At 46.4% G+C, this 14,766-nt stretch overlaps 1 protein-coding gene across 1 annotated transcript in view; it reads left to right on the top strand.

Moving 5' to 3' along the window:
* The first annotated feature begins 2,163 nt into the window (after nt 1–2,163).
* The window catches only part of LOC109285091 (E3 ubiquitin-protein ligase TRIM63), a 28,249-nt gene continuing 15,646 nt past the window's right edge, over nt 2,164–14,766 (top strand). Inside the window, exon 1 of the mRNA XM_059715866.1 lies at nt 2,164–2,392. Coding sequence (XP_059571849.1) covers nt 2,240–2,392 — 153 coding nt within the window. The 5' untranslated portion in view covers nt 2,164–2,239. The remainder of the gene's footprint in view (nt 2,393–14,766) is intronic.

Below are 14,766 nucleotides of genomic sequence, written 5' to 3' on the forward strand. Positions count from 1 at the left end.
CCAAAATCCACATTCCTCCACAATTAAAACAAAAGACCACTATATAGAGAGAGAGTGTGAGAGACCGTGATCAGTTGGGCAATGTTTTATTGATATATCTACAGTGTTAAAGCAGTTTGGAAGCCTACCAGTGTCTCTATCATCATAAGAAACTGAATTCTAAATAGAATAGCCACAGCTCCTGCCATCTGGGCTCCATGGTTGGCAGTAGCTACCCAAAGCCTGGGCCGGTTGCAGCAGGAGGCTGCAAAGATCTGCTCTGGGTTCCAGTGTTAGCTCCATACCAGCGGGAGGGCTGTGCTGCCTCAGGCCCTATCCCCACTGCCTGCTCTGTGGCGTGCATGCACCTGCTGGTAGAGACCTGATGCCAGAGCCTGGAGCAGATGTTTTCAGCCTCCTGGCTGCAACTGGCCCAGGCTCTGGGTAGCTGCTGCCAACCACAGAGCTGTCTGCTTGCAGCAGGGCTTGCAGCCGCCCAGCCACCTGCTGGGAGCAGCCCAGGCTTCATGGCTGGCAGCAGCTGAACCCACCTGACTCCCACCCGCTCTAAGCCCTTTGCCTCTGTCTGATTTTGTGCATTTGTGTGCACACATGTGTCTGGTTGCAGATGTTTGTGCGTATGTGTCTGTTCTGGGTGTGTTCTGGTTCTCTTGTGTTTGTGCACGTGGTTCTCCGTATACATGTGTCTGGTTCTCTTTCTCCTTTTTCTCTTATTTGTCTCTCTTTTCTCTCATTGCAACATGCTCAACAAAATAGGAATACAGAACAAAGGCAACGTTGATGATTATTAAATATACTAACTGCAGTGCGTCCTGCCATGTACACCCTCCCCCCCCACCCTCATGTTGTTCTTCTGGCATGCCGGCACCTTCCAAGGTAGACATTGTGGGTTTTTTCGGCACTCCGGCCAAAACGCGTTGCCTACCTCTGGCTCTATAGCTACACAGATCAGTTCACTAATCTAATCTATGTCTGCTAGGAGTTTATTCAGTCACCCCTTTGCAATGGTAGGGAGCTAAGGGAGTCTTACCACACACTCACACCCCTCTCCTCAGGACTCAAGGAGGATGCCTGCCAGCTGGGAAATGATTCACTCCACCCCCCACTGTTCAGGAAAGGAAATAAGAATATACTGACATTCTCCAGCTAGGATGTATGCAATTGGCAGGAATGAGGCTTTCAGAGATCCAACCAAACCCAGAAGTTCTTGGTAGGACATCTGGGACTTGCATAATAAAGGACATCCTGGCAAGTTGTTGCGGAAAGCTAGAAGAGATAGATACGAGTGGCTGCTGAGGCTCGTGACCATGCAAGCTCTCCTGTCTGAACGTTACACATTTGGGAAGCTGTCAGGATTTACTGGGTTGGGGGAGGATATATGGAGTGTGGAACAAAAGCTTTTTTTAGAAATATGAATGTTAGGGGATTTTTATAATGAAGTGTTTAGGACAAGAAGAAACGCATTTGGATTCATATCTCCCACAAGGTTTATTTTATGGATGGAGTTTTGTTATGGGGGATGTAGTACAGCTGGTACTGATCTCTTTGGGATGCAATATAAACTTCAAGCAGAACTTTAAGAAGCAGCTTGTAAATGCTAACTTTGGAACTGGGTTGGGGTATCTGAGGTTTGCGCATATGAAAAGTAGAAACATATCAGGCAAACATACCAGGTATGGGCAGGCTGACTAGGGAAGAAGGCAGTACAAATCCTCAAGTGCAGGGCACCTTTCTCTATACTCCACATGTCTTTTGTTAACAGAGTACTGCTCTAGGGAACAGAACTGAATTTTTACATTAGTCTTTTGTTTCTATTTCCTAGCCACAAAACAGGGCAAGAATACAAGCTGAGCCTGTGCCTTGTCATAAAACTGAAACCTGTTTATTCCCTACTCTCAACCTGTCAAAGTGTCACTTGTGCATATTTTCCTCTTTGAAGATGACTAAGAGTCTTTAATTCTCATATGATTTTGAGATCTAATTAGCCTGTTTATGAAGCACTTTGAAGATAAAGAGTGCTCCGAGGCTTAGAACTACTAAAACTTACCATATGTTCTCATATAAAACACACCTTTCCCCCAAAACTAGCCAGGGGAAGTTGGGATGCACACTATATGTGAGAAATACAAACTCTCACACACTTGGAAATTTGGCAGCAGGGGAGCAATGGCAGTATTAATGGCACAGCAATCAATGGTGCCCTCACTTTCCTGCAGTCACGTTTCTGGACCCTGGCCAGATGACACGCCCTCAGACCCAGCACATTGGATCAGTCAGTCTGCAGCTGGACTCAGTGCACAGTCCAGGAGCTGTCATGCAGGGGTGGCAGCAGGCTCAGGAGCAGGCTTGGCTCTTTAGCTTCTGCGAGACAGTCACTGATCCATACTACAAGGTAAGATTTTTTTCTTCACGCTGCTTTTAAAAAAAACAAGACTGCATATATTACATTGAGGCATGCTATATTCAAGAAAACATGACTTATGTCAACTGATAATGGCCTTATGCTGCTTCATTGTGCCTTGTTGGTTCCAGCAGATAAGCAGAAGCACAACTAGGGAGAATAAAGTGCAGATGGATGTACTGATGCTCCAACTTCTGTAATGACAGAGCAAGAAAGAACAGCTTCCAACATTCCCACATCCTTATAAAAATTCAGCATAATAAACTGGGAGTCTGCATGACAAGAGATGGACTGTCCAGCAGTGGGAAGGAATAGAGATGAACCAGAGGCAGGTTAAAAGAGTTAATATTTTACATCCTAATTATGTGCTTAGTGCTACACAAGACATGCTCCCTACCCCAAGAAGCCCACCTATAACAGGCATGGCTGTTTTTCCATAGATAGTCCTGTAGTTGATTTTTATGGGATTTCAAATAAGACATTTTTTAGTGTTAGACATGCAACCCTGCAGTACAAATCCCATAGGAGTGGTCACCGTGGGCGCTTCGGTCTACACCCCCACCCCATGCCCCTTCCCTCCCCCCACACCAGACTTACCAGCCTGACGCTGGTCTCCACACTGCCTGGTTGCATATTGGAATTGGACTGGTATTGGCCGATATGGTTCTTTAAAAATTGGCCAACAGTATCGGCCCAAAAAGTCTCTTATCAGTGCACCCCTGTCTTTCATTAAAACATAGGGAACAGTAAAATAGTTTTCAAAGCATCATGCAAGTTCCCAAGGTCTTGGAGGAAAGGGAGTTGTCTGGGTTGTGGATACTTAAGTTACCATAGAAGATGAAAGCAGGTGACCAGGAAATGGCTGAGAATGTTCTGTACTTTGACCTATGATTCAGGAAACAGCTGTTCTAACACCTATACAGCTAGCAGAGAGAAATCTGTCAGTGGTTCATCACCTAAGAAGAGAGAGAATCATTCAATACCATAGGTTTCCCTTTGGGGGAAGTACGATTTGCAGCCTGGCACTGTTGTTTAACATTTACTTTGAAATTTAAAATACAAGCCAAGTGCTAGGTTTTATACCTCAGCATTCTGGGCCTATTTGGCAAATATGTCTGTGTCAATTAGAACACAATACTGTCTCCCAAAAATGCTACAGTATAAAATTCAGAACAGATAAGTGCCACCTTGTTAAGAGCTAACAACAAACAGGGTAATCTGTAACAATGGGGAAGAGGAGGTGACATCTGCAGTTGGTCACAGAATAGAAGGACAGAGCTCAGTAGGGCATGGATGCCAGTGGACTGCTACTCACTTCAGCCTGGTCACTGAAAAACCAATTGGGGAACTTCACAGACCATTTGCCAACTGACACATTTATTTCACTTCTCTCCTGTTCCTCCAAGTTTGCCATTCAGCTGGAGTGCACAGAACCAGTACAAAGAGAGTTCCCTGGTCCTCTGCCCCCATCCCCTGGATTTGTGCCATGAACAGACAGCCCTGTGATCTTTCACAGCAGAACCATTACCTGGGAAGGCACAAACTAAGTGGTTAATATTACCATTTCAGCTAGCACTAACCCCATGACCAAGCTGTGTACTCCTTGCAATATCATTTTGGCCAGTTATGCCTTGAGCACTGGAAAAAAACACAGTGCCTGGGGGCATCCGAGCTGGCTGGCTGTGCACTTGCCTGCTGGGGACAATCATCCCAGGGTCAGACTCTTACATGTGCAACTCCAAACTTTACCTTGCTGCTACAGAGGCAGTTTGTCCTTGTTTGAGCAATACATCAGCACCAAGCTCAGATTTAATGCTGGCAAAGAGGGAATCTAAGTTCAAGAGAAGCCTTTCCAGGTCATGGGACCCTTTGTTTCCCAAGGCTATAATATAGGCATCTTCTTTCACCAAGAAGTCATGGCAACTTCCCTGAAGCTTATCTTTCACCTCATTCACTGCATTGTTAGACATAGGGAGAGAGCTTCTGCATTTGCAGCCATTTCTCTGCAATTGGAAATGCCACCCTATATCTTTTGTGAGAACAAGCCTCCAATTGATGTCTTGGTAGAGAGACTAAACCTCTACCCAGTGTCCACAGGGGGAAAATAAAGCTTAAAACTCACCTTGGTTTTTCTTATCATATTGCTGGGGATGATATAGTTCATAAGCTCCCTCTGCTGGTGCCACAATAGGTCCCTGCTGCTCTACAGTTTACCACAGTTTGCAGATATGAAGGCAACAGACTAATCCCTAAATTTTAAAATCTCCCCATGGTAAGCAGTAGCTCTGGGCACTTTTACCTAACTTTTACTTCCAACACTGACAAATTACCAAATCCAAAGTGACTGCCAGTCTTTGTTCTCACTAGGTTTCTGCCCAGATTTGGAGATATAGGACACACATTTTGTTTCCTGCTTGACTTTCTTGTTGATGTTCTCTCCTGTGGTGTACCCTTGCCATTCAGGAACTAGAAGAGCAGACACACCTGTCAGACTAAAAGCATGGGTACAGACAAGAGAAGAGTTGAACTTGTGGGCTCCACAAAGTATCTAGTAAAAAAAAAAGTTTTATATTGCCTTAAAGGCCTATATTTTCCTATACCCTTTCCATACCGTCAACCCATCCTTTCCAAAGCCCACTCAAGAACTGAAGGCTGCATGACTTACAGAAGAGAATAAATTTTGAGGTTAAAACAGGTGATTTTTTCTCTTAAAAGTTTCCATGAATTCAAGAGAGATGGCAGGAGGGGAGAAAGGAGTGAGGTGAGAAGAATCCATTCATATGCTGGCTTGGTCTTTGATCGCAGCTAAAATCCAAGGAGCAAAATGAGAGGGATCACCACAGCTTTCTCCTTTGCCAGTGCTGGCTGGCATGGGCACGATCCACCCAATACCCTTCCTCAATAGCCTCTTCTCAAGGGTGGAAAAGAAGAAAGGGAAACCTATTCAGCCAGGATTCTTGGTCCAGCTGTCATATTTCTTGCTGTTATGGCTGCCTTTGCCAGACAGGGGATATCTTCCTTCTGACAGAATGTTTAACAAGTAACTTGCAGGGTTGTAACTTGTAGGTTGTTGGTCTCAGCCAGGGTTGTTGTCTCTATTGGGTTATGGAATAGAGAAAATCCCACACAATTTACTGATTCGTTTTGATGCACTGGCTGGGGGAGTAGTTAGCTACTTGCACGATTTCACAATGATTACACACTTAATTCATACAACACAATTTTATTTTAAAATTCTTTGCTCCACATATAATACTGCTTAGCTTTAAGAAATACCACAAACATTAAGAACACAATAATTACATATATCAGAAACAATGCTCCGAATGCACTTCCTTCCCAAACAATGCTATAAGAATTAGTATTACAAAAGCAACTACAATTACAACTAAAAGTTAAATTTGAATCAATACTATTATTTTCATAATATACTTACAATCCTAGAATTCCGAGAAGCCAAACACCTAAATGTGGTTTCATTCCTCAGTAGTACAATTTAATGGGTTGGCCTCAGTAGTACAGTTCAATGGGCTCGCCTCAGCAATACGATTCAATGGGCTGGCCTCAGCAGTGATAGGACTAAGTCCCCTTCCTTCAGTCCCTTTTGGGTGCTCTGCAGCTTCAGCGTGAACTAAGAGATTCGTGTTCATGGAGAGGGTGGTTCAGGTGATCAGTCTGATCCGGTCTACACTTGTGATTCTTCCTTTGTTGTTCTGCAAGTGAAGTTTACCTCCAATTTGGGAGAGTAGGTTACAGTTTTTATTGAGTGAGTTGCCGTCCTGGGCTCCTCCTACCCAAACCTGTCATTACTCCCAAATTTGGGCTCGGATCTTACTTTACAGATTCTTTTGCTTGGTAATTAGTTTCTTTTGTTGATCATTTTAATTACTTTGGGGAACTTCCATACCACTGCAAGTGACCTTTTCTTTCCAATCTTTTCAAAAGGCCCTAGGGTTTGATCTCTCGGAACTCGGGATATTTGCTTAAGGGTCAGTTTTAGGTTCTCTTTGTTAAAGACCTCTAAAGATAAAATTCAAGAGTTAAGACTTTGAGCAAAGTCAGGACCTTTCCCACATAGACCAAAACAATGGCCTAGATAAGGAGATAAATCTTGTCTTCTTCCTAAACTGGCTAATGGGCAACTATTACAAACATTCAAACTATTTCATTCAATATGACAGTTGTGTTGGTCTAAGGACATAGGCAGGCAAGGTTCTTTGGGTAGCTGTGATATCTTTTATTAGACCAACGAAATAGTTGGAAAAAGCTCTTTGCAAACTTTGGGGCACAAACAACCTCTCTGCAGAGGAGTCTCCCTACGCTTGGTGAAGGGTGTTTGTGCCCAAAAGCTTGCAAAGAACTTTTTCCAACTATTTAGTTGGTCTAATAAAAAGGTATCACCATCTACCCAAAGAAGCTTGCTTGCCTATGACAAGTAACTTGACACTCCTCATCTCCAGCATGTCATGGTTGTGAAAGAACTATTTTGCAGGGCCCTGAAGACTGCAGCCTTCCATCATGCATTTAGCCATGTTGGGGGTTAAGTACCTGGGTAGATTTCCCAAATCTGTTCAGTATTTGTGCTGTACCTGAATACCATTTCCTAAAACTAACACATTTTCTTACTGGTTTAGAATAACATGCTGAAGGGGGGGGGGGGAAGAGGCAGAAGTACAGAATGAAAAGCCCAATTTCCTTCTCCAAGTCAGGATGTGCCACAGAAGAGAACATCTTGACAGAGAGGGAGCACTCATTTTCTCCTTCAGATTATGAAGCTGTAGCAGGTTTACCTTTCAGCGCTTGGGTTGAATCCCAGGCTTGAGATCCTGCTGTTTTGATTGGTGGAGCCCATCCACCAATCAGGAGGCAGCAAGAGAAATAACATCACACCCCTTTCCTGAGGGGAGGGGGAGAAGAGCTCTCCCAGATCTGATTGCAAACCACAAACTGTCAGGTCCGGAAGACTTCAGGGGCGGAGCCCTGGAGCATATAAAAGGAGCTGCGTGCCCAGCATGAGGGGGATACATCAGGGACAGAGAAGAGGGGGGCTTAGAAGAGCTACACAGCAGGGTGAAGCAGTAGCCCAGGAAAAGCCCCTGCAGACTTCTATCAGTGAGGAACGTGGCACAGCTCCAGCGGTTAGGCTCTCAGTTCGCAGCACAGCGCATGGTGTCCAGACCCTGGGAGTTGCACGAGGTGGCTCGGGTCTGCAACCTCTGGTATGCGGCCAGAGACACGGTGCACAGGCTGGTGCACGGAACAGGATCTTTGGAGCCCCTGGGGTGGCTCAGGTCCTCAACACCCCCCCCCCCCCCCCCCGAACGAGGCTGGGAGCTCGGTGCAGGAGGCACTGCATGGAGGGAGACCCTGGGAGCCGCTTGAGGTGGCTCAGGTCTACAGCTGACATGGGGCAGCAGCTCAGTGTAGACAACACTACCCAGAGGGCCTGGGAACAGACCGAGCCGTGGTACCACACAAGGCTGTCCTGACCTCCAACCCCTAGCACAAGGCGAAGCACCCACTACACACAGTGGTGCATATGGCCCTAAGCCAGGATGGTGGCAGCAGAGTCAAGCAGCAGGAAAACCTGGCGGGGAACAGAGCTTGACCTGGAGAACAGGAGGCTAAACTCCTGGACTGTGGAGTAGTAAGTTACCCTGGAGAGAGGATCTCCACAGGGGAGGGGAGGGGAGGGGAGGGGGGATCCCGCCCCCCCCCGCCAAGGGTTGTGAAGGGGCACCACGTGGGCCACTCCTGGGTGATAGCGGGGGAGCTTAGGAGTCTTTGGGGTCTTCCTCTCCTTTTTCTTTCCCCCCCCACCTCCTTTCCTGTAGTGGTACCTTGGGACTGGGGCCCATGCCCTGGAGGGCTACCAGGTAGTCTAAGGACTGATGATTAGATTTGTGGACTGTGCCTTACAGTTTATGTGAATAATTTAAAGTAATAATCTGTATATGAATAGAGTTATAAGGTTGCCCAATCAATATCCTTTGTTCTGGTTTGTTCTATTGTTCATCTATATTTTAAATGATAACTGGGTGTGTATACGTATATATTATAAGAGTTTATTGCTTTGTAAATTTGTATATATATAATCCATGTCCTTACCCTTTAATGGTTTTGTTGTAATAATAAATCTGTATATAGTAAAGTAATTGATTGACTGGGCCTGACTCTATAGGGGATGGAGGCAGCTGCTGGGCTGTTGTGTCCCTCCACAGCACACTGCCCTGCCAATAATTTCCCTCAATTGGAGAGGGAAGTACAAACCCGTGTAACCCGGGCTACACAGTGAAAGTTAAAACATCAGAGTGGTTACCCTGAGTGCAAGAGCACCTATGAGTAGTACATTGTAAGATACCTGGAGGACCACCTGGGCCACAGTTAGCACTGGTTGACATGGATGGCTTGATATTCCTATGCCCATCCATTCACTCACCCATCCACCCACCCAACTCAAGGATGACAATGATTGACAGTGGGCCCTGGGTCTAGCAGCAGCTCAGGAAGAAGCTGCTGCTTTAAGGTCTTAAGGTTGAACCCCCTGGAATGAAACTATGATTCCACATTTGATAGAGAAGGACCAAGGGTGCTCCAACTGGGGACTTGCATTGATTCTGCAGCTACACCAAGGAAAAATGGACTTGCCATTTCCTTACTCTGTTTCCTAACTTCAGGTCCTCCTCCCCATTTCCCTACCTCCTGCCATGGGTGTACGGTCAAATTTCTGCACCAAACCCATGCTATATCTAAGTTATATAGATGATATCTTCATTATTTGGACTTAAAATCTGCAGGCTTTGATTGATTTCCATCACACATTTAATAATCATCACCCCTCCATCAGACTAGTTCTGGAATACTCCAGCACCAACATTTCCTTTTTAGACACTACAGTCAATATCCAGAATGCCAAAATACAAACCACCATATACAAGAAACACACTGACCAACATACATATTTACACAGAACTAGCAGTCACCCTAAACGCATAAATAAAGCTGTAATATGCAGCCAAGTCCTCCAATACCACCAAATTTGCACTGAGAGCACCCATGATCATCACCTCACAAATCTCAAAATGGCTTTTACTCAACAAGGACACTCCACCAGAGAGATAGATCTCACTTTTGAAAGAGCCACCCAGACACTCCATGAAAAATTGCTGCAGTGAAAAAGAAAATCCCCACGAATCACACACAATTAGTTATGACATACCATTCTTCCCTGGAACCTATATGGGAAATCCTCAAACAATTACAACCCATACTAGAAGACAACCTGATTCCTAAAGAGATCTTTCCAGAACCACTCATCCTAGCCTTTAAATAGGCACTGAACCTCACCAACCTCATCACCAAAAACAAACTTCCTATGGCCGAAAGCACACCAAATGGATCCAGACTATGACAGGACAAGAAATGTAAAACTTGCCAGCACATCTCCACCACCCCCACAATAACCACACCCCACAAGAGTACCATCACCATTCCTGGATCATACACCTGCACCTCCAGAAATGTAATATCTCATCCAGTGCACCAAATGCCCTGATAGAAGCCATGTAGGAGAAACCAAACAATAACTGCATACTGGGAAGAATGCACACCAAAAAATTATCAAAGACATAAATACCCAATTACTAGCGAGTGCACATTTCTCACAAAACAACCTCTCTCTCTCCAATCTCACAGTTCTTATCCTCGAAAGGAATTTACAAAACACTATTCATAGATGAACCTACAAATTTCACTGTATAAATCTGCTAGATACAAAAAATCATGGACTAAATATAGACATTGGATTTATGGCAGATTATAACCTGCCTGCCATTTGATAACCCCATGTAACCTTTCTACATTTTACCAGCTACATTTTAGCACACATCAGCATTCCCCTCATTTGTCATCCCCCCCTGGCCCATCTACCTGTTTCACACTCATTAACTCCTATCCCCGCTGATCTTTCCTGCCATGCATTTGCATTTTCACAGACCTGTATTTTGCATATTGGCTTAAGCTTCTATTCAACCCTAGAGAGTAGACAAACACCAGCAGAACCAACTATGCCTGAAGAAGGGTGCTTGTGCCCAAAAGCTTGTAAAGAAAAAAAAAATCCCAACTATTCAGGTGGTCTAATAAAAGATATCACATTTACCCAAATAACCTTGTCTGGTCAAATTCCTGGTGTGTGGCCAGAACAAGCAGGAAGAGACTCAGTAGCTGTTCATCAGCCATTGACCAGTGAGTATAGCTGCTGAACAAGTTGTAAAGTGAGCAATTACCAAAACCACTCCTCAAAAGAAGGGAAATAGAGAGGGACCCACAGTACAATAGCAGCATGATCTCAGTTACAGCAATGAAGTGCCTTAATCCCCCTATTCAACTGAACTGATTTCCACCCTCCTCCCCCCCTCCCCCAACCCACAACGGATTTGAATACTTGCGTGAAAGATATTTGTTTGTTCTGGAAAAGGGGGGCGGAAACAAATATCCGTTTTTCTCCATGATACCAGTATGGTGCATGTAAATTTACCAGGGCACAGCATCAGTGAGTTCTGCCATGCTGGATGGATCTCTGGAACTGAGAAGAGAGCAGTTTTGCTGGCAACATGGCAGGTAGCAACAGGCAGCACCTGGAAGCAGGAGTGGGCTACAAGTCACTGGGCTCAGGGATGCTGCCATGTGGCATGTGTCGCCAGCAGGGATTTGGCTTCCTTGACCATGGGATGATCTTCCAAGAAGGATTGCTGGGAAGAGATGGGATCCACCTGATGAAGAGAGGGCAGGGCATCTTCTCAGACAGGCTTGCTAACCTAGTGAGGAAGGCTTTAAATTAGGTTTACTGGGGGCAAAGACCAAAGCCCTGAGGTAAGTGGGAGACCTGGAGGAACAGCAAGCAGGAGGGGGTGCTTCTCATACTTCCTGAGAAATCAGGGCAATCAATTAGTTACCTCAGGTACCTTGTGACAGAGGATGCAGACTGAAATACTCAGTGCCTTTTTCACCTGTCTTCACAGGCAAGGTCAGCTCCCAAACTACTGCACTGGACAGCACAGTTTGGAAAGGAGGTGAGCAGCCCTCAATGGCAAAAGAACAGGTTAGGGACTATTTAGAAAAGCGGGGCATGTACAAGTCCATGGGGCCGGATAGGATGCACCCAAGGGTGCTGAGGGAATTGACTGATGTGATTGCGGAGCCATTGGCTATCATCTTTGAAAACACATGGCAATCAGGAGAGGTCCCGGATGACTGGAAAAGGGCAAACATCGTGCCTATATTTAAGAAAGGGAAGAAGGAGGATCCAGGGAACTACAAGCCAGTCAGTCTCACTTTAGTCCCTGGAAAAATCATGGAGCAGATTCTCAAGGAATCCTTTTCTAAGCACTTGGAGGAAAAAAAGGTGATTAGGAATAGTCAGCATGGATTCATGAGGGGCAAGTCATGCCTGACCAACCTGATTGCCTTCTATGATGAGGTGACTGGCTCTATGGATGCAGGGAGACCAGTGGATGTGGTATACCTTATTTTAGCAAGGCTTTTGATATGGTCTCCCACAGCATTCTCGCAGGCAAGCTAAGGAAGTATGGGCTGTATGAACGGACTGTAAGGTGGATAGAAAAATGACTGGTGTATTGGGTCAGAGAGTAGTAATCAATGGATTGATGTCTAGTTGGCATCCAGCATCAAGTGGAGTGCCCCAGGGGTTGATGCTGGGGCTGGTTTTGTTCAAGATCTTCATCAACACCCTGGAAGATGGCATAGAGTGCACCCGCAACAAGTTTACAGAGGACACCAAGCTGTGGGGAGTAGTAAATACACTGGAGGGCAGGGCTAGGATTCAGAGCAACTTAGACAAATTGGAGGATTGGGCCAAAAGAAATATCATATGGACAAGTACAAAGTCCTGCACCTAAGACAGAACAATCCCATGCACCAGTACAGGCTGGGGGCTGACTGGCTGAGAAGCAGGTCTGCAGAAAAGGACCTGGGGGTTACAGTGTACAATAAGCTGAATGTGAGCCAGAAGTATGCTCTTGCTGCCAAGAAGGCTAATGGCATACTGAGCTGCATTGGTAGGTGTGTTGCCAGTAGGTCAAGGGAAGTGATTATTCCCCTCTGTTTAGCACTGGTGAGGCCACATCTGGAGTACTGTGTTCAGTTTTGGGCAGCCTACTACAGAAAGGGTGTAGATAAATTGGAGAGAGTCCAGCAGAGGGCAACAAAAATGATGAGGGGGCTGAGGCCATGACTTATGATAAAAGAGTGAGAGAACTGGGTGTATTTAGTTTAGAGAAGAGGAGACTGAGCAGGGGATTTAATAGCAGCCTTCAACTAACTGAACTGGGGTTCAAAAGAGGATGGAGCTAGACTTTTCTCAGTGGTGGCAGATGACAGAACAAGGAGCAATGGTCTCTAGTTGCAAGAAGGGCAGTTGAGGTTAGATATTAGGAAGCATTTTCTCGCTAGGAGGGTAGCAAAACACTGGAACAGGTTCCCCAGAGAGGTGGTGGAAGCTCCATCCTTGAAGGTTTTCAAAATCCGGCTAGACAAGGCTTTGGCTCTGATGACCTAGGTGGGGCTGGTCCTGCTTTGAACAGGGTGTTGGACTAGATGACCTCCTGAGGTCCCTTCCAGCCCTATTTTTCTATGATTCTGTGCAGTGGGCAGGATATCAAGGACATAGGATGGTCACTGTCTGACTCCAAGCTCGTCTCTCAATGTGTCTTGCTGTCTTAAGGCCCTGGCTTCATCACAGTCCAGGAGACAGAGTGTCCTTGACCTGGGTCATTTCTTAAGCTGTATCCTGGATCCTCATGGGAATTGCTTGTGACAGCTGGCTATGGCCCACACAGCCACAGTGATATCCACATTCCCAGGTGTTCTGCAATAGGTAGGGTGCATCCAGGCCATAGCTGGGCTGCATAATGTCACTCCCTGTGAGGATGCAGCAGAGGTCCTGGTAGTAGATACACATCATCTTGTGAGCACCTGACATGTGGTTGGCATTACAGACCCCTTTATACTGCAGCTTCAGCACCTGGGCCTTTGAACAACATTGTTACCAGTTTTGGTTGTGGATATGGCCTGCCATTTCTGTGGCAATGCTCTGATATACTGTCTGGTTCCAGTGACTGGACCTTAGTACCTCCTGGTTCTTCTCTCCCCAGATGGCGATCTGGTCTACTGCCTTTTCCCAACTCCACTTGGTCCCATATATGAAAGCACCAGTGGAAATGTGGTTGGTGGAGCCATGGCTGATGTGTGCAGGGGGTGTACACTCTGGTCTGAGCACTGACTAATGTGCAAGAGCTGGTCTCAATGCTGACCTCAAGCATATGGCTGGTAATCATGGAATGGCCGACAGGTTGTTGCAGTGGCCAGAAAATAGTTGGGCAAAGCCACCTGTGACCTGCCAGCTCTGGTCAGCAGACTTTTGCCCCAGACTTCTGTACCAGAGCTGCTGCCCTGAATATAAGAACATCTAAGAATTGTGCATTGTGGGATGCCCAGAGAACTACCCGGCTCATTTGTCATGAGACACTGCTACAACAACTGTCTTTTGCAATGTTCCAAAAAACAGTTGGCACATGTTTCCTGGAACACTTCAGCCAGGTTTGTTGTAGGTCAGCAACCATGCATGTCTTTACACTCACAATTTGCCATAGGAAAAAAACCCAACCAAAAACAAAAAACTGTTTCATGACATATGTGACATCTTTCCATACAGTGGGCATGTCTACACATGCAAATGTTCTGGGGTGGGTTTACTCTAGAGCAGGGGCCGCAGTCCGGTGCCAGTCCACAACATGGTCAGCTGCCGAACCAGAAGTGGATGTGGACTGGCAAACTGCAGCCCTGCCAGAGCTGGGTGGAGAGGCTGCGGCTCCTTCTGCAGGGCCCACAGCAGTGCAGGGCCCACAGCAGTGCAGGGTTTAGCCCACCCCCCCACCCAGGGGGGTGGGGGTATCCTTACTTGTTTTCCAGCTGGAAATTCCAGTCATGGTTGGCTGTGACTGCTGGGCCACAGTTTGCCGGGCCACTGCCACTTCCGGGCCATGGCATAAAAGTGTTGGGAACCCTTGCTCTAGTGTAGACACCTGCCTGGGTTTCTCATGTGGGGAAGCAGGAGCAGATTTGCTGCTCATGGTAGCACTCTGCCCCCACCCCCACTGGCCCTGCACTGGTCCCCTGCAGCAGCCAGGGGGAGCTCTAGGCTTTTCCTGGGTGCTAGCCCAGGGGCTGGCAGGGAGCACAGCTGTCTCCTGGCAGGGGCTGGGGGATTACTCCCTGTCCCTGGGAACTGCCATCACAGCCTGGGCAGAGAAAATCTCCCCCCTACCTGAGCAGCAAGGAGCAGAAGA

The sequence above is a fragment of the Alligator mississippiensis genome, chromosome 12 (genome assembly GCF_030867095.1).
Source record: "Alligator mississippiensis isolate rAllMis1 chromosome 12, rAllMis1, whole genome shotgun sequence".
Taxonomy (NCBI): Eukaryota; Metazoa; Chordata; order Crocodylia; family Alligatoridae; genus Alligator; species Alligator mississippiensis.